This window comes from Adiantum capillus-veneris, chromosome 13, assembly GCF_014529385.1.
Source record: "Adiantum capillus-veneris isolate H3 chromosome 13, ASM1452938v2, whole genome shotgun sequence".
Lineage (NCBI taxonomy): Eukaryota > Viridiplantae > Streptophyta > Polypodiopsida > Polypodiales > Pteridaceae > Adiantum > Adiantum capillus-veneris.
Window position 1 is genome coordinate 64,720,608 of NC_140943.1, and position 21,602 is coordinate 64,742,209.

Genomic DNA, 21,602 nt, shown 5'->3' on the forward strand with positions numbered 1-21,602 from the left:
GCACGGAACTCTGCCGGGCCGAGTCGAATCAATTGTGAATTATGAACTGTTTGGAAGTGAATCTCTGCTATGTCGCGGTAGAATCTTGACTTGGAGTGTCCAAGTTTGTTACGTCTCCATTGTTGCACACACTCACACGCTCCCGTTCGCGCACTTCAACTGGTGTCAGAGCTCATGGCAATTGCGCAAAGCACGGCGACATTGTGGCGGAGATTGCGGTGAAGCTGCGAAATTTTCAACATTGTTTTGCATGAGAATTTTGGTTAAGTAAAAGGTCAATTTTCAGGTTGATTCCCACAATCCTTACCGGAAACATCGTAATCTACAACTTTCCAGATGGAAGTTTTTCCAATTCAACACTAATTTTGTTGTACGTTTCGCAGACTGCCTACACGTCTAGGGTACACAGCTGCAGATTTTTACAGATCTATTTTGACCTGTAAAAACAACTAATTTCAAGTCAGTTTCTGCAAATTTTGAACGGTTAGAGAAACATGGGCTGACACGTTGCAAGGTCTTCGAAAAGTTGAAGATTATGTATACCTATTATGGTGATTTGCTACATTCAAAGAGCTCGGATTGAGCGTTGTCATTCTCTTGTTTTGCGCATTGATGTTTTTCTCTCAATGAAGAGTGTGGTTGAGATTTTCAACAAATTTATGTGTATATGTTGAGAACACTTTGTGGATGTATGCATTCTTGTGGACTCTCAAGATTCTAGAGTGAATTCATCACAGGTTATGTGCATTGACTTATGCGATTAAGCATATTTCAAGAGTGTGGTGCATGGATTTGCAGAGAGTTTTACAAGCATTTTTAGCATAATTGTGAGCTGAATTTTTAGCTGATTTGGATGCTCATTTGATACACATTTGGTGCATGCTTGATGCTCGTTTATATTGCCATGTGGATGCACATGATGTGCGCTTTTCGGAGGCTTATATTCTTCGCCTTGCAATGGCATATGTGGGCTGATTTTCAACTGTTTTGAGCATCAAATTGTGTCATATTTTGGTTGGTTTGCATCCAAGTTTATGCTAGTATATGGCTCGCTTATAGAGTGCCGTTGATGCACTTTGTGTTTCGAATTACAGAATTGTTTTCAAGGTTTAGGGAGTTGAGACTTTGAGGCAGCTCATGTATGCTTGAGTGCGGATTTTGCTCGTGGTTTTGAGCATGTTTATGGCATGTATAGTTATTATAGTTAGATAGCCAAATACTGCCGGGTTTTTCTTGCAAGTTTATTTGTTTATGCGCATGGTTTGTAATCGTGTTTTGATTGCAATTGGCACTCAGTGGTTGCTTTGCCATAGTGTCTTGGCATTGCATAATGAGAGTGTTTGCTCACCGGATTATGTCATTTGACATGTATACGGTAATCTCTTCAAGAGGGAGATTGTTGATGATAAATTCATCGGTTACCGCATAGTGGTCTTGGATTAGAGCGGACTTTTGGCATCATTTGAGTGGACTTGCTCACTTGTTTCATTACAATGATCACTATATTTGCTGACAGTTCTCTTAGACAACTTAGGTCATCTTTGATGATAGATTCATCGATTACCACATAGTGATCTTGGATTAGAGCGGACTTTTGGCATCATTTGAGTGGTCTTGCTCACTTGTCTCGTTACATTGATCGCCATATTTGCTGACAGTTCTCTTATACAGCTTATGCCAGTTGTATTTTGACAATACTTGGTGTATGAGTTAGCCAGGCTTTGACTATTGTCAGTTGCTCGATTTGTGCTTGATCTTGTCACAGGTTATTGCCATGAATTTTGCATGTACATCATTGTCAGAGTTTATGCTTTTCCATACGAAGTTTGATGGTTCAAACTTTGAGCATTGGAAAGCAAGGAGCAATAGAAAAGGTGAATCAAATGACGATCAAGTATGCCGCTGCGAGCAAACCTCCTCTTGAACACGGCAACCACCGGATCACACATCTACCGCTTGCAACACATGAACACAAAGCACCTGTAGAGAGAGGCTACATGGAGGTGAGAGAGATCACTAGAGAGAGTGTGAAAACGTTGTCCAATCTGCAAAACTCTGATGAGAGAGGGCGATGCAAAAATGCTAGAGAGAGAGAGAGAGAGAGAGAGAGAAATGAAATGAAATGAAATGTTATATTAACGTCTTCAAAAGGCCAAAGTAACCTATGAGACCGGAAAGTTACAATGTGGTGGATCTGATACGAAGTCAGAGTAACAAGATGACAAAATGACAGAATGACAAAATAAAATACTATGGAATCCTAAACTGCTAGGTGTGGACTAAGCAGCCAAACAACTAGCTGGGATAGGTAAATCACAGGAGATCCAACATCGGTCGCTGGCGGATCTCATCAATCTCCTCCATGGTCAGTAGTCTGACCGGGCGTCGTGCATGTTGAGCCAAAGTGATCCGAATCCTCTGATGTAGCCTCCGTCGATGTTGTGTAGTCCTCCGCAGTCGTGGGCGTCTGGATCTCCCTAGCTCAGTCGCTCGGTCGATTAGTATGCCTCTGGTGTAAAGCGACGGGCTCTACTGTGGTAGTAACTCCTCCGGGTGTCCACTGGCAGCTCTAAAGAAGTCTGTGATCTGTCTTTGAGACTTGCTAGCCTCTCCTCTCATCAGGCTCTCTCTGTGTCTGCGCAGCTCAAGCAAAAACAAACCCAGGCATCTCTGATCCTCGTACTGCATGACTCTAGCAAATGGTCCAAAGCCCTCTCTGAACAAGCAATGGAAGCGGCCTCGTATCTCGTAGTAGACGGGGCAGTGGCATGTGTAGTGCAACTCTGTCTCAGGCTTGATGTCACACAGGGGGCATGTCCTGGCCTCTGCTGGTATTCTGTTGTATCTCCCAGTCTCCATCCGCAGCTGGTGTGAAGATGTGCGAATCTGGCCAATAGCACATCCTATTCCATGAGACAAGTGGGTGTCCATGTAGCTGGGCCTCGTCACAAAGCCATCCTCCGTAAGCTGGAGGAGATGCTCTCTGTAGAAAGCCATCTTCGTGCCTAGCTCTTGTGCTGGTTGTACCCATGTCCTCTTGGTGTCTAGCTGAGTCAAATCTTGGCGAATGAGCCTAGTTACCTCGGACTGTGTAAGAGTCAGAGAGGGCGCATCCAGTGAGTACTGGAAGGGGGGCAATCTGTCTATGTTGAACCCATGCATCTGAAACCATGATGTCATCTCCCCGTCCCAGCATGCTGTATCTCCCTGCATGGCTAACTGTCGAGAGGACTCAAGTGCAAGGCGTGCATATCTGTCTTTGGGAAGTTCCCATATGTGGTGCATGAAGGAGACAGATCTGGTGAGCGCCTCAACCACCAGTGGGGGGGCAGCTAGCTCTGCTCGTACAATAGCACGTGGTACTGAAGCCTTGGCTCTAATGAGCCGCGAGATCGTAGAGACCAGAGGCTTCTCCATGTCTCCCCATCCATCACTGCGGCCTGTCCTCCCATGATGATCCAGTGAAGGTCCCCAAATCTCAGCTCCATAAAGCAATGCAGAAGCCACCAGAGTGTCAAAGAGCCAGAGCTTCGTCCGAGGCTCCTGAAACTGAATCTGTGAACACATCCTTTCCAATCTACCCAATGCTGCATGGGCTCTGGTCAATCTAGTCTCTGTTGCCCTCCTTAATGAAAATGCTGGCCCACTAAAAACCACTCCAAGGTAAGTGTAAGCATCTGTATACCCCACCTTCTCCTGGCCGTATGTGAAGGCAGGTGCTGATCTCCTAATCCACTGTGGGGTGGTATTAAATACCATGACCTTGGTTTTACCAAGGTTTACGGACAAACCACTTTCTTGGGCAAACCTATGCAAAGCATCCAAGTGACGTTGCATCCCCTCCGAAGAGTCGGAGATCAACACAATATCATCAGCATTTAACAATAGTGGAATCCATGTCCTTGCCAGCTGTGCACCTCTATCACCATCTCTCTCAATGTAGTCAGAAGCCTCATCTACATACATACCAAATAGAGTAGGAGAGAGCGGGCAGCCCTGCTTCACCCCAATAGTAGAGTAAATAGGTGTGGATAGACCCTCTGGGGTGCGTACATGCCCCACTACTGACCTGTATAATGCCATGACCCCCCAAATGAGCTCTTTGGGTACTCCCATCTGCTGTAATCTGCGCATCACTCTAGCTCTGGGCACTGTGTCAAATGCTTTGCGGAAATCCACAAAGCTACAATAGATCCGTCTCCCATGCGCTCTACCCTCCTCAATGATGGCTCTGAGTGTCAAGATATGGTCCAGACTAGAAAAACCCCTCCTGAAACCTGCCTGCCCGGCTGCGCGTATCCCCTCCCTCTCTGCCCATCTACTCAGTTTTCTGCTCAAGAATAGATGAGTACAACCGTGCCAATGTGTGTCCAATCATGATAGTGCGATAGTTCCCAGGCTCCATGGAGTCTCCCGACTTGAAGATGGGTACAATAGTAGATAGGCTCCAAGTATCAGGCAAGCCCTCACACATGGCACGGTTAACATAACCGCTAGAAGCTCTGCTAGTAAATCTCTGGCATGCGTGAAATACTCAGCCACTAGGCCATCATGATCATATGCTCTCCCAGTCCTCATCCTGTCAATGGCCTTCCTCGCCATCTCAATGGTGAAAAAAGCACATGTGTGCGGGCATGGATCGGGGGGGTCAAGAAGGGGGGGCTGCTCAGGGACTGTGTACAAAGATGATGCATACTGGCCCCAAGCCTCTGTAGAAGTGATGGCAAGCGGGGGGGGGGCTCATGAAAGAGTCTCCATGCCTCACGTGAGTCCTGACTCAAGAATAGCTGGTATAGATCCTGCTCTTGGCGAGCCAAAAAAGCCCTCTTCTTTCGCCGCACTAGGCGTCGGAAGTCAATCTATGACTACCTGTGAGTGATGTCCCCCAAAAGCATCTCCAAGGAATATGCCCGTTGTCTTTAGTGTAGGGCGCTTCTTCAAAAAGTCCTTTGCCTCCATGGATGGGAAACGGATGATTAAAGCTCTCCCCTTTGAAGTCTCCCCATTGCCTTGTGTCTTCTTCCCTACCCTCCACGCCTTTGTATGAGTAGCCTCACTACCCATCATGCGGAGAAGTTCTTCAACTTCCCCTTCCACATCATCTCGATCTTTTAGACCGGTTACTCTTATATGCAATGCTCTAGTTTTCCTTCGCTGCTCTTCTTCTAGAGTCATGTTGATGATTGTAGGAGTGGGGACGGATGTGGTTTCTTTCCCTTTCCCTTTCTTAGCGACTTCTATCCATTTCTCGGCCTCATCCGCCTTCTTCTATGTCTTCGTGATCACATCCATCCACGAAGATGTCTTTACCACCTTCTGTTTCTCCTCCTCTGTGATCATCCGTACCTGCTCCTTGATGACCTTGATCTCCTCTATCACCGAGGGCTGAAATTCCCCTTCTTCTAGTCCACTGCTTACTCTATCCGCAAGTTCTCGCTTGAGGGCTGTGACCTCTTCTCTAAGCGCCTGTGAATCCGCCTTAAATGCTTGTAGCTCTGTGTGCAAGTCCTCTTTCTCCTTCTTCCATTGCGCGCTTTCATTAAGAAACATTTGAAGAAGGTTGGCCTTCTCTTTCCACCATCCCTCCGTCTCTGCTTTCCATTCTTTCATCTCCCTTTTCATTTGTGTTATCCACTTGTTTGTAAGCGCAAAGGTTGCCTTCGTATGGGGCTTACATATTGGCAAAATGATCATGGCCTCCATTGGCGAAGTGCTCATGGCCTCCACTGGCGAAGCCCTCATGGCCTCCATTGGCGATGCGAATATAGCTCGATGCTCTGGCTCGGCTGAGTCCATGTGGGCAGGGCACACTAGAAACCTATCCAAAAACAAGGATAGGCGAGCAAGGGTGTATCCTCCTCAGCTCGGCAAACCCCCCGATGCAGGTGTATACATCAATTCAGCCCACTACAGGCGTAAGCAACCGAGGCAACTCAAATGAAGACCTTGCACTCGCTGTCCTGCGCAGTGGCAGAAAAATGCACGTGCCCCCCCCCCCCCCCCCCCCCAGCAGAGTCAACTCATGGCTCAGACAGGCCCCTGTTGGGCACTGGCTCAATCCACGTGCAACCCCCTCTGTGGGAGAAGCTCGCCTGCTGCAGCCTCTGCGTGTCCTGCACCTGCACCCTCTTCAGCCTGCGCGCTGAACCTGATGCAGTCTCTCCGCGCCTTGTACTTGCTGCATCACCTGCGTCACCTCTTGCTGCCCTGCGTGTGTCACCTCTTGCTGCCTTGGATCTGTTGCATCACCTGCAGAGAGAGAGAATCTCCCTGCGCGCTGCCTCCTGATGCCCGAAACCCTAACACACAGGCAGAATTGAATTGCCCTGCGTGCTACCTCTTGCTGCCCTGCACCTTGCACCTGCTGCGAGACAGAACCTTACGCGAGAGAGAGAGAGAGAGAGAGAGAGAGAGAGAGAGAGAGAGAGAGAGAGAGAGAGAGAAATGAAATGAAATGAAATGAAATGATATATTAACGTCTACAAGAGGCCAAAATGACCTATGAGACCAACTGATTACAATGATGAGTCTAGTACCAAGTCTGGGTACAAACAAGAAAACTACAAACAAAGAACTGATAGGAGTGCTACCGACTCCTATGGGTGGCTGGTAGGCTGAGCAATGGTATCATGCCATAAAGGTACAAAGTGGGGATAAGTGTCACCATGATACAATATAGCAATAGCATGAAGCCTATCCCGATCGACATTCTGGGTGGCGTGCTAGAATCCTGTGGATCCTCTGCCGCAATCTCCGCCGGTGCTGCGTGGCTCCCCTTCTCAGTCGCGGTCGTCTCGATCTCCCTAACTCTATAGCTCGATCAATGAGAGTACCGCTGATGTGTGTATGGGTGGGAACCGAGCTCTCTGGTGGTGGTGTCCCCTCTGACTCTGTGGTACTCAGACTGAAGAAATCTGAGATGCGTCTCTGGGACTGTCTCTGTCTTTGCCCATTCAATAGAGCGTCTCTATGTCTCTGAATCTCAAGTAGGAATAATCCGAGACATCTTTGATCCTGATATCTCATGACTCTGTCTAACGAGTCAAAACCATCTCTGAATAGACAATGAAAGCATCCCCGTATCTCATAGTAGACTGTGCAGCGACATATGTAGTGAAACTCTGTCTCTGGCTCTGCATGGCATAACTGACATATCCTACTGTCTGCTGGTATGCCTCTGAATCTACCTGTCTCAATCCCAAGCTGGTGTGAAGATGTGCGAATCTGGCCAATAGCACATCGTAACCTATGAGATAGATGTGTGTCCATGTAACTGGGCCGTGTGACAAATCCGTCTGTCGTGAGTTGAAGAAGATGTTCTCTATAGAAAACCCTCTTCGTACCCAACTCCCGTGATGGTTCTATCCATGTCCTCTTGCTATCAAGCTGGATAAGATCCTGCCGAATGAGTCTAGTAGTCTCCATCCGTGTAAGAGCCAAGGATGGTGCATCAAGAGAATACTGGAAAGGGGGCAGCCTGTCCATGCTGAAACCATGCCTCTGAAACCATGAGTTCATCTGTGCATACCAACATGATGTATCTCCCTGTAATGCCAGCTGTCTGGATGACTCGAGAGCAAGCCTGGCATACCTGTCCCTGGTGGTGTCCCATAAGCTGTGTACAAATGATACTGATCTGGTGAGTGCCTCAACCTCCATAGGTGGGGCAGCCAGCTCCGCTCGAATGATGTCATGTGGGACTGAGGCCTTGGCTCTAATCAGCCTAGAAATCATAGATATCAGGGGTCTCTCCATATTAGTCCATCCAGCACTGTCAATAGACGGTCCCCAAACCTGAACCGCGTAGTGCATAACTGAAGCGACCAAAGTATCGAAAAGCCAGAGCTTTGTTCGAGGTTCCTGGAACTGAACTTGCGAGCAAATCCTCTCTAAACCACCTAGGGCTGCATAGGCACGAGTCAATCTAGTGTCTACTACTACTTTCAGTGTGAACCTCGGTCCACTAAAGACCACCCCAAGATATGTGTATGCATCAGTGTACTCCATACTGTCCTGTCCATATGTGAAAGTAGGTGCTGATCTCCTAACCCACTGTGGCGTGGTATTAAATACCATGACCTTGGTTTTACCAAGGTTGACAGACAATCCACTATCCTCTGCAAAACTATGCAATGCGTCCAAATGTCTCTGCATACCCTCTGGCGATTCTGATATCAACACGATATCGTCAGCATACAATAAAAGAGGGATCCATGTCCCTGCAAGCTGAGCACCTCTATCACCTCCTCTGTCAATATAATCAGAGACCCCATCAACATACATACCAAATAAAGTAGAGGACAGTGGGCATCCCTGTTTCACTCCGATGGTGGAGTGAACTATGTCGGATATCCCCTCTGATGTGCGTACATGACCCATCACTGAACTGTACAATGCCATGATCCCCCACATCAGCTCTGTGGGTACCCCCAATTCCATAAGCCGGTGCATCAATCTGGCCCTCGGCACTGTGTCAAAGGCTTTGCGAAAATCCACAAAGCTGCAGTATATCCGTCTACCATGTGCTCGACCCTCCTCAATGATAGCTCTGAGTGTAAAGACATGATCTAGTGTGGAGAAACCCCTTCTGAAACCAGCCTGCCCAGGTGCTCGTATGCCCATAATCTCTGCCCAATTGCTCAGCCTATGCTCGAGGATGGATGCATATAACCGTGCCAATGTGTGTCCTACCATGATAGTACGGTAATTCCCCGGCACTGTGGGGTCACCTGTCTTGAAGATAGGTACAATAGTAGATAATCTCCAAGACTCAGGGAGACCCTCACACATGACACGGTTGAATATCCGTGCAAGCATCTCTGCCAACAAATCCCCAGCATGTATAATGTGCTCTGCTACCAAACCCTCATGATCCTGTGCCCGTCTGGTCTTCATCCTGTCAATGGCCTCCTTTACCATCTCAGTGGTAAAGAAGGTGCTCGTAGCCGGACATGGTTGTGGTGGGTCTGGTAATGGTGGTTGTCCAGGTACAGTGTATAAAGATGTTCCATATTGCCCCCATATCTCTGTAGAAGTAATCACTGGTGGGGGAGACTTCTCATGGAATAGACGCCAAGCCTCTCCTGAATCTCTACTAAGGAAGAGCTGATATAAATCTTGCTCCATCTGGACCAAGAAAGCTCGCTTCTTCCGCCGCACTAGTCGTTGTGTAGCAATGCGAGACTGTCTATAGGTGATCACTCCCAATGTAAGGTCCCGCTGTATCTGAGCTCTCCTCTGTCGACTCACCTGTTGCGTGACCTGCAGAGAGAGAGAGGGCCTGCTCGCTGTCCTGCTGAGTGTGGCGTGAGCCCTCTGCCTGCCTGCCTGCGCGTTTCTGCACCTGCGCAAGCCTTCTGCCTGCACGTGCTCAGCCTTGCGCTAGAGAGAGAGAGAGAGAGAGAGAGAGAGAGAGAGAGAGAGAGAGAGAGAGAGAGAATTCTAGAGATTCCAAAACGAGCAACGTAAAAGTATGGATTTGGGGGGGCGGCGATTGGGGGGGGGGGGGGGGGGGGGGGGGTACCCTTTATAGGGACTCCCCTCATCTGCCCAACTCTCAGGCACCCCATAAAATGCCGCATCATCATAATCCCAACTGGCACAATTAGGCCACCAACTTGTGCATATGGGGAAAACTGGAGACTCTGACTCAAGAAGCCCTAGGAATGAGGGTCCGGCCTCATGCCAACTGGGTGGGCACATACATGGCTCGTACCACCGGAAAAGGTATGTTTTACCTCAAATATAGCCAGCCACGGCCACAAAACAGCCTCACTCCCTAATCTGCTCCTAGGAGATACTGAAGCCACCACACGACAAAAGATGAAACTCTTATCAGCTTGTAATCAACCTCCGGTCAGATGATCCACTAGAACACACAAACTGCAACAAAAGACTAGAACGGACAGAATAAATCACGCTTGCAACGTTTGTAGACGACCCAGGAGAGGCGTAGTTCTCCTCCAAAGCGCGTTGGTCCTCAGGCTGAGCACCCATGGCGGTTTTCTTTATTGGATAATGACTGAGTTTTACAATTGTTTTGTGCGACCACGCACTCAATCCCGGCACTAGGGCCTTGATTTTATAAGCATTTTGGCCTCAAAACCACCTCATAATGATCTGCTAATGATAGATTGCTTAAAAGCACCGAAAAACAACTAATTTTATTAGTGGTAGCCAAAAAGCTCCTTATGCGTCAAAATCAGCTACATCAGCAGCGTCTGTACAATCTGCCTGCCATGTCAACATTTCGTACGCCCGTCAGCACTTCCATATGCCTGTCAGCGCAAATCACACTGAATTGTGGCACAATTTGAACTGTACGGACGTATCTTGGGCATCCAACTGCGGCTGCTTTATTCCGGGAGCTTGTGTGCCATGTCAGGCTGCCTTGTGCCGGGAGATACAAGCACTTTATGGCCAGACAAGGCCACAGAACCATGATGGTAGAATAAAATACTTTTTCTTTTAAGGAATCTCAAAAAAATTCAATTTGTTTCTTGGAAATGCTTACCGTCTTGTCAACATAAGAGTTCACAGCACTTGCCAAGTTCAGAAGTGCAAGTAGAGCACCTCCAGTATCAATATTATCCTCCAATCTTTCTTGAACCTGGGCCAAAATCACATCCAGAAATCTCGTAAATAAACAGCTGTATCCCTTATCAAATGAATTTTCACATGTTGACCTACTTCAGATTCAGCTACATGTAAAGCATGTAGCAGTTTTTTGTCATCATCAGTTAGCCTTTGAAGGCCCTGTAATCCTTTTGAATACGTATCTCCATCCATACCCTAAAAACACACATTTATTTCATTGTAAGGGTAATTGCCTTACAAGCAACTGAGCACTACTCCAAGCTGATGCAGAACCAAATTAACCTCACGACCAAGTATATAGACAGCAATATTCAAGCTTAATTATGGACTGCTGAAACCCACCGCCTTCCTAAGATAGTTTTTCACTATCTTAAAAAAACTTTGTAGATCCCTCTCTTTTGTTAGAGCCTCCTTCATCACAGATTCACTGAAATTTAATGGCTGCAGTCATATAAGCAAAATTAGCCTATAAGCAACTTGGTTAGGTGATTGGTGATGCTCATATTCAATAGCACACCTTGTCCCATGCTTGGTAGACAAATAATAGCCTCAGCTGCCGTGGAGTATATGTTTTCAATGCCTGACCAGAAAAATAACAAAATATGAGAAGTATTGCTAACTTTGGTGCAGCAGAAAGTAATTTCAAAATTTCACTGCATACCCCAGGATAGAGGGTCCTGAAACACTTGAAGAGTGCAAATGACAATACCTCTTTGATGGTGATAAAGTTCTTTAAAGACTTCGACATCTTTAAGCCCTCGATTGAAAGATGCCCAGAATGAAGGAAAAAATTTACCCACTGTCCAACAGAATAACCAACCTTATGAAATCCTGCAAATCTTGACACATGGCATGAATGACAGACAAACCTTTCATACATACTTGAGAGCACCCGTGATAAGCTTCTGCTTGGGCCAACTCATTATCATGATGCGGAAACATCAAATCTCTGCACCAAAAGTAGTCTTCACAACTCATGATTGGTGGCCCCCAAATTAAGAGTAAAAATTTGAATATTCAAAGTCGAATATCTAAAGACAAGTACTTACTGTCCACCAGAGTGAATGTCTATAACAGACCCAATAATATCAGAGGCCATAGCAGAGCACTCGATATGCCAACCAGGGCGCCCACGTCCCCATGGTGACTCCCAAAATGGTTCCCCAGGCTTACTGGCCTAATCCACAGGTCGATGTGATTTTTAACACCCACACTTTGCTTGAGAAACCAAGAATGTAAACTTTATTTCAACACATTACCTTCCAGAGAGCAAAATCGATGTTGCTCTTCTTATCTTTGGTCTGGAAATCGGATTCACTTTCAGATGACAAGCCCAAACTCCCAACAGCATATGGATTAAGCTTGCCATAAGTGTGACCGGCACCTCTATTAAGGAACAAAAAACCCGATATTTACAGTGCCAAAATATGTTTGTCGATGTCAAAGAGGAGTCATAAACACTATATAAACATTGCGTCTGAATGTATGTCCGAAGTACAGCTGTATAACTATGTTATATACATGAATGCATTTTTAATATGCAAACATATATGTATGTATGTCGGCAAATATGTGAGTGCATATGTGAATGCATGTTACAGCTCTATACATACCCCCCCAAACACACACACACACACCCTTGTATATATTACATACATATTTGTTTATTTACTTATGTACATACATACACGCACATGTGTGTGTGTAAACGTGTGGTGTGTGTGTGGAGACAAGATTCTGCTCTGCACGTTAAGTCTCCCCTGCGCGTCGTCAGCCTCAGCGTGTTGCCCAAAGTCCCTACGCTCTCTGCCTCTGCGCGCTGTCCGGCCTTCGACCTGCCCCTGCTGTACTGTCTGCGAGCTACTCAGTCCTCAGCACGACTCTAGCACAGTTCTGCGAGCACATTTCAGCGCGACCCTGCTCAGCTCATCGTGCGTAGCCGTCTTCTGCTCCAGCCTTCGTCTTGGCAGAGGTTATCAAGGCTGTGCTCGCTTGCAGATGTATGCCCTTTGTGGTTAATGTGTATGCTATTGGGGTTTCTGTACATAGTTTAACACAGACTAAAATCAAAGCACAGTATTTTGCAGTGTAAGTTTCGTTAGGCCTTGTTCTTTAGCTGGGGTTTTGCTACTGCATGTCGGAGTTTCCGTGCGTGTTGAGTTTCATTAGGCCTTGTTCTTTAGCTGGGGTTTTGCTACTGCAGTCACAGTTTCTGTGTGTGTTCAAGCATCAGAAAGCTATGGATAACCAGGACTTCAAAGAAGCCTGGAAAGCCTGGGATAGTTAGGCACCTACTCTTGAAGTGCGTATTCACGTACAGGTCCTTATGGATCCAGTTGCGCAATATGCCATGAATGTCATCTTGTTCTTCCTAGACAAAATGCCTATTGCGCAGGATGTCGGACAATGGGTTGATTTCCTTCACAAGCGTCAGGCTGTCCGTGACGTTAATTTTGTTGCTCATGGATTCTATGAAATCTTATTGGCAAATACTGAAGCCAGAAACCTTTTGTTGGAGATGTCTCCACTCTTTTTTGGTACACAAATGACTCATGGTCTGTCATGGACACTCACTAAAGATTATCAAAGTCTTATCCGTCACAGATGTTCAGTGTGGATGGAAACTACTGATTTCCCTCGTACGTGGCAACATTTCGTACCGTTGTTGGCTGCGCAGCTTGGTAAGGTGATTTGCCCCCCGAAATTGGATGCGAACACAAATATGTTTTGCATTCTTTGGGATATTCACAAACAAACCCCTCAAGGAATTATGGTTGATTCGGGAGAAACATGGGTAAGCAAGTGTCCTTTTCAACTTAAATGGGGCAAATTTGTAAATTCCTGCTTTCGATGCGGGAAATTTGGTCACATGGAATCTGAATGTCCTAAACCAGTTTTGCAGCCCCTCTTTCAACGGTTCCTTCGACTACCCCTGTCCCTATAGACAAATCTATCGGCGAAGCTAAGCAAAATGGAGCCTCTACTGCTAAGGTGGTTCCCAATGTGGAAAAAGGGAAAAACAAGACTACTCAATCCGCTAATCCTGGGAAAGGGAATGTTGTGAAAGGCAAAAATTGGGTCTTGTGATGCCAACACGTGGGTAGCGCCTATAAAGACAGTGAAAATTCGCACCCGACCCTCATCTCGTAATTATGTTCTCCCTGTTAATGCTAATAAGAATGCATCGTTCACGAAATTTCCACGCAATGACAATCGTATGTTGATTGACGCATGGGAAAAAGCGATGCACTGAAGATGTACTTCTTGGTGAGGCTTCCACCTCTCATGCAAACCATGTGGACATATTTCTTGCACTCAATCAGTGGATTGGTTCTGGTATGGATGTGGTGGGTGGAGATGTGTCTATGGGCATTTCTACTTGATTCCTATGTTCTTTTGCCTCTTGTATATACGATTCCCTATGCATAATCGCATCAAATGCATCTCATACAATGTGTGTGGGTTATGTAACCTTGACAAATGGCGACTGATACGGCACTATGTGTATACATGTAGGACAGACATAGTTGTTTTGCAAGAACATAATCAACATGAGTTTGTTGGTCATATGTTGATTGACGCATGGGAAAAAGCGATGCTGTCACAAACCAGTGACGTGGCATGCCCGGATACACCCACAGTGGTTGGCCCCCCGATAGTGACACGTGGCATGCTGTACGGAACCACCACCAAATGCACCGACAGGCTAATACAGATTTCCGAAAATTGTGATGGGTTTTGCGGCGCAGAAAAGCTAACCTGATGACGTGGCACACCGTACGAAATCCCTTAATTTGCGCTGGCAGATTTGTACGGCAGCTTTTTGGGCTTAATAATTCTATTTTTAAAGCTTTTGGGACAACTGCTTTATTTGAGAAGCTTTTGGGGCTCTGCTTTTGGGCATCCCTTGTAACTTCTAAATAAGTGGGCAGGGCCCTCACCACTCAGAGCATCTAGACGCAGAGTCTAAGAGTGAGAACCCTCCCACTCTCTTGTACTTTGAACACAGATTAATACAAAGAAATACCGAAAGGGGCGCCAGTTTTTGGGGCCAATATCTCTAGGCACGAAACTCTGCCGGGCCAAGTCGAATCAATTGTGAATTGTGAACTGTTTTGAAGTGAATCTCTGCTGTGTCGTGGTAGAATCTTGACTTTGAGTGTCCAAGTTTGTTACAGTGGTATCAGAGCATAGAAAGATTCTTCTTCTATCGAGGATCCGATCCTTTTTGCAGAGCGGACAGCTTTTGGGAAAGAATCTTCGTGACCCGATCCCGGAGTTACTAGCCACTCCCACCCTTCATACATCGCGCATCGGGCGCGCTCCCGTCTTCATCACTCTGTCTTACCAGCCATAAAGCCATAGAGAATCTTAGATTACACATGGATTCTTGTGGAGAATCTGACAGAGATGACACCTCTATGTGGGAAGGCAAAGAAAAGTTGAAGATTCGACGCTGGAACTAAAGAAAAGAATGAAGATTTGGGAGAGAAAGAGTTCCCAGGACAAAGAAAAGAAAGATACACCACCTCGAGAGACTCTTAGAGAAAGGGCTATCTATCTCAAAGAGGGCAAGTGTTTTGGTTGCGGGGAATTTGGGCACATCTCTGCAAAGTGCCCCAAAAAGGCACAACAAGAACAGACTGAAGACAGGCTAGAGAGTTCTAGAGCAACAGAGGAAGGCAGATGAAAACAAAACTCGTACCACATTGCGTGGGGCCCGAACCAAATCAGATGAACGAAAGTACAAAACTTTGCTGCAGTTAGGGCAAAGTGAAAGATCAGAAAGCCCTCATTTTCTTTGATGGAGGAGCCAAGGCCGACTTCTTTTGGTGGCTCGATTTGGAATTACGCCCAACACGCTGAGGCCACAGGAGAAGGCAGTTCTAGCGGCACCAGGACAGGATGTTGCCATTACACCGATCATTGGCAAACTTCGTTTGCAATGTCAGGAGTGTTTAGGGCACAAGGACTTCTACGTAATGCCCTTAGGAGGTTGTGATGTCCTCCTCTAAATCCCTTGGTACCACAAGAACAACGCCGTGGTCGACTATTGGGCTGAGAAAGCGACTTTGACAAATGAAGGGCACAGAGATTGTACTTGATGAAATTCAGTTTCTTTACTCGACTTTCTGGAGAGAACTGAATGATGATTGAAGGTCAAATATGTTTTGACCTTGATAAAGAACGCCAAGATTTTCTCCACACTAGTGCCGATTGCTTTTCTGAGAGCCTGCCAGACGAGTTGCCACCAGCTCGTCCTGAGGATCATACCATTGATCTGATACCTGGAAGCACACCACCGAACCGGCCACCTTATCGTGTGAACCGAGCCCAGAATGAAGAGATTATGAACCAAGTGAAAGACCTCTTGGAAAAGGGTCTTATCCAGCTGAGTACTTCACCTTACTACTCTCCAGTGTTGTTGGTTTTGAAGAAAGACGGATCTTGGAGAATGTGCATTGATTATAGAGCTCTCAATAAAATCACCATCAAGAACAGAATTTTGATTCCGAGGATCGATGATATTCTTGATACACTACAAGGATCCTCTTGTTTCAGCAGGATCGATTTGAAAACTGGATATCATCAGATCCGAATCGTGCCGAGAGATGTCTACAAGACAGCTTCTCGGACGACTTTCAGTTTATATGAATTTTTGGTGATGCCCTTTGGCCTTACCAATGATCCAGCGACTTTTAGTTGAATGATGGACAGGATTTTCAGAGAGTACAAATCTTTTTGTTGGCACTTTCTTTGATGACATTATTGTCCTCTCCAAGGATGAGGCAGAACATAGAGAACATCTGCTACAAGTCTTTCAGGCATTGCAAGATCACAAGTGGGTGATTAATGCAAAGAAGAGTGAATTTTTCCTACCGGAGATACACTTTTTGGGACACATTGTCTCAGCAGCAGGAGTGCAGATGGACCCGGCCAAGATTGACACTATACGTGATTGCCCCGATTTTGAAGAATGTAAATGAAGTTAGAAGCTTCTTGACTACCAGCGGTTCATTAGAAAGTTTGCAGAGGTTGCTTCCCCTTTGCATATCTTGACATAGAAAGGAGTCTCTTTCTTGTGGGAACCCACAGAGGTGACTGCCTTTCAGACTTTGAAAGAGAAATTGACTACAGGACCAGTTTTGACTTTGCCACATTTGTAGAAGTCATTGTGATGCTGGGTGCAGTCTTAATGCAAGAAGGCCATGTCATTGCCTATGAGAGCCGATTGTTTTTCAAGGCCGAATTGACAGCACACATATATGAGAAATAGCTTTTGGCGCTTATCCATGCTCTTACTCAGTGGGGCGACATTACCTACTCGGAGCCGATTTTACGTTCTTCATTGATCATCAGAGTTTACGCTACTTCTTGTCACAGAAGTAGCTTTCGGAAAAGCAGACGCGGTGGGCTAACATCTTGTCACAATTTCACTTCCAAATTGTCCATGTGTAGGGGCAAAAGAACTTGGTGGCAGATGCTTTGTCCCAGAAGCCGTTAGTCTTGGCTATTTCCGTGATTCATCATAGAAGCTTCAAGGACATGGTCAATCAGTACGCCACAGATCCAGATTTTTCAGATGTATTCAGTCGAATACAGAATGGGGAGGTAGTAGCAGGATATTCCATTTGGAATGGCTACTTGATGAAGAAAACAATGTTGTGCGTTACACAGCCGTTGAGGGAAAAGGTTCTAACCGAATGCCACTCTCCACCATTTACGGGTCACCGCAGCATTGATACTTCTTTTGGCCGAGACTCAAGAAGGACGTGGACGATTTTGTACGCAGTTGCTTGGTATGCCAGAAGGTCAAGTTTGACAGGCATAAAGCACAAGGATTGTTACAGCCTTTACTCATTCCCACCCGCCCCTGGGAAAGTATTGCAATGGATTTCATTTTTGATCTCCCGAAGACACAGAGTGGACACGATGGTATATGGACTGTTATCGACAGATTTAGCAAGCAAGCTCATTTCGTTCCAATGCAGAAGACAGTCAAGCCGGATCATTTAGCGAGACTGTTCATTGCCCAAATATTCAGATTACATGGCATGCCTGAGACAATTGTCTCTAACAGAGATCCCCGACTCACGAGTTTGTTTTGGAAGACTATTTGGGAGAACATCGGCACACGGTTACAGTTCTTGTCATCTTTCCACCTGCAAATAGATGGGCAATCTGAGACTCCAAATTCAGTCGTACTGGATTTGTTGAAGTCTTCTTCTTTGGATCAGAAGACTACATGGGAAAAGTACTTCGCCCTCGGTGGAATTTGCCTACAAAAACACGATCCACTCTTTGATGGGGAAGGCGCCATTTGAGATTATTGAAGGTGCTTTGAAGGTTCCACCCTTCTTAAGCACGGCATATAAGATTTTTGAATCCGACCACTATACGAGGGACTTGGACTTGGACTTGGTCTGGGAGGCTTTAGAGAAATCTCAAAAAAGACATAAGAAGGCAACGGATCGACATCGTCGCAATTTGAAATTAAAGAAGAACGATTGGATGCTCTTACGTTTTGAGAAGGCACGCCTGAGAAAGAAAAAGGGAAAGGAGAGGCTTTTTTCCAAAGCTTAGCATGAGATACTATTGGACCTTTCCAGATAAAAGAAAAGATAAATGATGTTTCCTTTAAACTGAAGCTGCCCGATACTTGAAGAATTCACAATGCTTTTCATGTGAGTCTCTTGATGCCTTTTAAAGGCGATGTGCCCGATGATGGGGAGCCAGATGAGCAACACGAAATGGAGGAAAGCGAGGAGATACTCGTTCCAGAACAGATATTGGCACATAAAGATATAAAGATAAAAGGTAAAGCGATAAGGCGGTTCTTGGTTAAATTCAAGAACTATTCCGCATGGGATGCGAAGTGGATGGAGGAGGAGGACCTGGCAAATACTCCTCAGATTGTGAACCTTTCTTTACCTTGAAGCATTCGGTTTAGCATAGTCTACTCCGATAGATACTGCTGGGTTGACAGTATTCTGTTGAATGACTTTATGAACAAGAATTCCCGAAAATGATATTGATTGATTTGTACTTGACTTGTTTGAGTGCAGGCACTGATAGACGAAATGACTGCAGCATTTCGGTCTGATAAATCTCTATAGATGTTAGGTGCAGCGGAATGAATGTTTGAACTTTGCTCAAGATGAGTGCTCCGAACTGTGCTCAAAGTTCCTTTTGTTCTTATGGAAGGGAGAGCCTTCCGTTCTTAATGAGAGAGTGCAATGAACACAAACAAAGTGAATGGACAATGTGCGAGAAAGTGTATGAGACTAAGAGATAGAGAGAGAAGAGAATACGACACCAGAATGCTGTCAAACCCTCCTCTGAAGGCCCCACTCTCTATGGCGAGAGCGGTCTACTTATGATTGCACAAATCTCTACAATGCTTTGGACATGCCGACGATGTCGACGACGATGAGGACGACGACGAGACGGGCTGAAATCTGAAAATGCTAAGGGGCTGAAATCTGCAAATCTTTATCTGCTGAATTCTGACTCTATGTCGGTGACGATGTCGATGACGACTATGCGACGACAACGCACTGAAAACGCAGATGCTGAAATCTGCGTTTTCCAGGCTGAAACGGTAAACCATGCGGAAACTGACCGTGCGGCGAGGATCTGCTGCGGGAAGGTGAGATCTGCGAGGTTCGAAACTTCTTCTGAGATGACTAGAGGCTGAAAACTGAAAACGCTGATGCTTCTTAATGTTCCGTCGCGGTGAATCCGCAAAACGCTGGGGCTGATCTGCAAATCAAAAACGCTAGGGCTGAAAATGGTCCTCCTGTCGCCAGATGTCCTGCAAATGCAAAACTCTAGGCTGATCTGCTGTGTCGTGATGACACCGAGCTGATCTGCTGTGCACAAATCGCCAAGGTTGGTCTTGTAGATGAAAAACGCTAGGGTTGTCTTGCGGATGCAGAGAACGCTAGGCCTCTTGGTTCTGCTGAGAAGTTGCCTGTTGAGCGAGTGCTCCTGTTGCCTCTTCTGCCAATTAGTGCTAGCCTAGGTTTGCTTATATACAAACTTACTCAATTTGCCCTATCTACTTTCCAACAAAAGTCACTTAAAAATAATAAGTGAAAAAATGTCAAAAATAGGGAGAATAGGTTAAATGCACTGGAAAATTCCCCTGAAAGATTTTGATGGATTCTGTTGGGAATTCTTATGATCATGCTGTGTGCAACCAGAGGATATGCATCTACACTAGGTGTCTAGACATGCACGGTCTGCGAAAGAGACTCACAAAAGTGCCAGATCACTTCCTATTCTAGACTCACTTGACTGAATTGAACCCTTGTCATGCTGTAGCTTGTCCACGGACACATAGGGTTGAATGTATCACGTGACAATAGACATGATTGCAATAAGGATTAATCAATCGGGCATCTGAGAGGTCCCGACGGGGATCTAGATGCAATTGCCAAATACGTTGCTGATTAATCATGATCTGAGATTGGAATGATTGTTGAATGTGATTTGTCATGTGCTGTCAAGTGATGTCCTCTGATGTGACTGTAGATTGGTACATGTGCTAGATGTGTTGTTCCTAGTGCGTCGGTATTAGGACAGTTAGTGTCTGCTAAGACAGTTTATGGCTTCTGTATGTTTTGCAAGCGTAATCGAGGGCGATTACAATGCTTTCAAGAGGGGGGTATGTCACAAACCAGTGACGTGGCATGCTCGGATACACCCGTAGTGGCTGATCCCCCAAACAGTGACACATGACATAATGTATGAAACCCCCGCCAATGCGCCGACGGGCTGTACGGACTACCAAAAATTGTGGCGGTTTTTGCGGCGCAGAAAAAGCTGAGCTGATGACGTGGCACAACGTACGGAATCCCTTAATTTGCGCTGGCAGATTTATACGACAGCTTTCTGAGCTTGATGCTTTAATTTTTAAAGCTTTTGGAACAACTGCTTTATTTGAGAAGCTTTTGGGGCTCTGCTTTTGGGCATCCGTTGTAACTTATAAATAATCGGGCAAGACCCTCACAACTCAGAGCATCTGGACGCAGACTCTGAGAGTGAGAGCCCTCCCACTCTCTTGTACTTTGAGCACAGATTTATACAAAAAGAAATACCAAAAGGAGTGCCAGTCTTTGGGGCCAATATCTCTAGGCACGGAACTCCGTCGGGCTATGTCGAATCAATTGTGAATTGTGAACTGTTTTGAAGTGAATCTCTGATGTGTCGCGGTAGAATCTTGACTTAGGAGTGTCCAAGTTTGTTACAGATGCACTAAAGATGTACTTCTTGATGAGGTTTCCACCTCACATGCAAACCTTGTGGACATATTTCTTGCATAGAATCAGCAGATGGGTTTTGGTATGGATGTGGTGGATGGAGATGTGTCTATGGGCACTTCTACTTGATTCCTATGTTCTTTTGCCTCTTGTATATACGATTTTCTATGCATAATCGCATCAAATGCATCTTATACAATGTGCATGGGTTATGTAACCTTGACAAATGGTGACTGATCTGGCACTATGTATATACATGTAGGGCAGACATAGTTGTTTTGCAAGAGCATGATCAGCATGAGTTTGTTGGTCAGCGGTCTTATTTTGTGGGTTATTGGATTGTGTATGTTGGCTTGCACGATTATTCGGGTTTATTGTTGTTGGTTCATCATGCGCTTCAACCCATTCTAGTGCGTAACGATCCGCGTGGCCATTGACGGGTTATGCAATGCTTGTTGAATGGTCAGGTATATGAATTTGGAGGCATATATGCATATATAGCCTCTGGGCAAAGGGCCACCTTATGGCGAGACATCTCTTCACACCCATGCATTTTGAGGCGACTTTTATAATACCCCTAATACGAATGATAGTACCAGGCAATTCACATATGTTGCAAAAAGGCAAGAATGGGATCTTCTCTTTGCGTCTGCCTGGATGATTGATTTATGGCGATATTTGCATCCATCTGCTTTTGGATTTACTCTTCTTATCACGCAACGTTGGATCGTTGGTATCTAC

At 45.8% G+C, this 21,602-nt stretch overlaps 1 protein-coding gene across 1 annotated transcript in view; it reads right to left on the reverse strand.

Annotated features, from left to right (window-relative positions):
* The window catches only part of LOC147444160 (uncharacterized), an 82,177-nt gene that overhangs the window by 4,233 nt on the left and 56,342 nt on the right, over positions 1-21,602 (reverse strand). Inside the window, exons 9-16 of the mRNA XM_086526867.1 lie at positions 11,856-11,982; positions 11,646-11,773; positions 11,479-11,545; positions 11,306-11,395; positions 11,114-11,176; positions 10,939-11,037; positions 10,690-10,791; positions 10,514-10,609 (exon numbers count right to left, since the gene is read on the reverse strand). Of these exons, the coding sequence (XP_086382993.1) occupies positions 10,514-10,609; positions 10,690-10,791; positions 10,939-11,037; positions 11,114-11,176; positions 11,306-11,395; positions 11,479-11,545; positions 11,646-11,773; positions 11,856-11,982 (772 nt within the window). The remainder of the gene's footprint in view (positions 1-10,513; positions 10,610-10,689; positions 10,792-10,938; positions 11,038-11,113; positions 11,177-11,305; positions 11,396-11,478; positions 11,546-11,645; positions 11,774-11,855; positions 11,983-21,602) is intronic.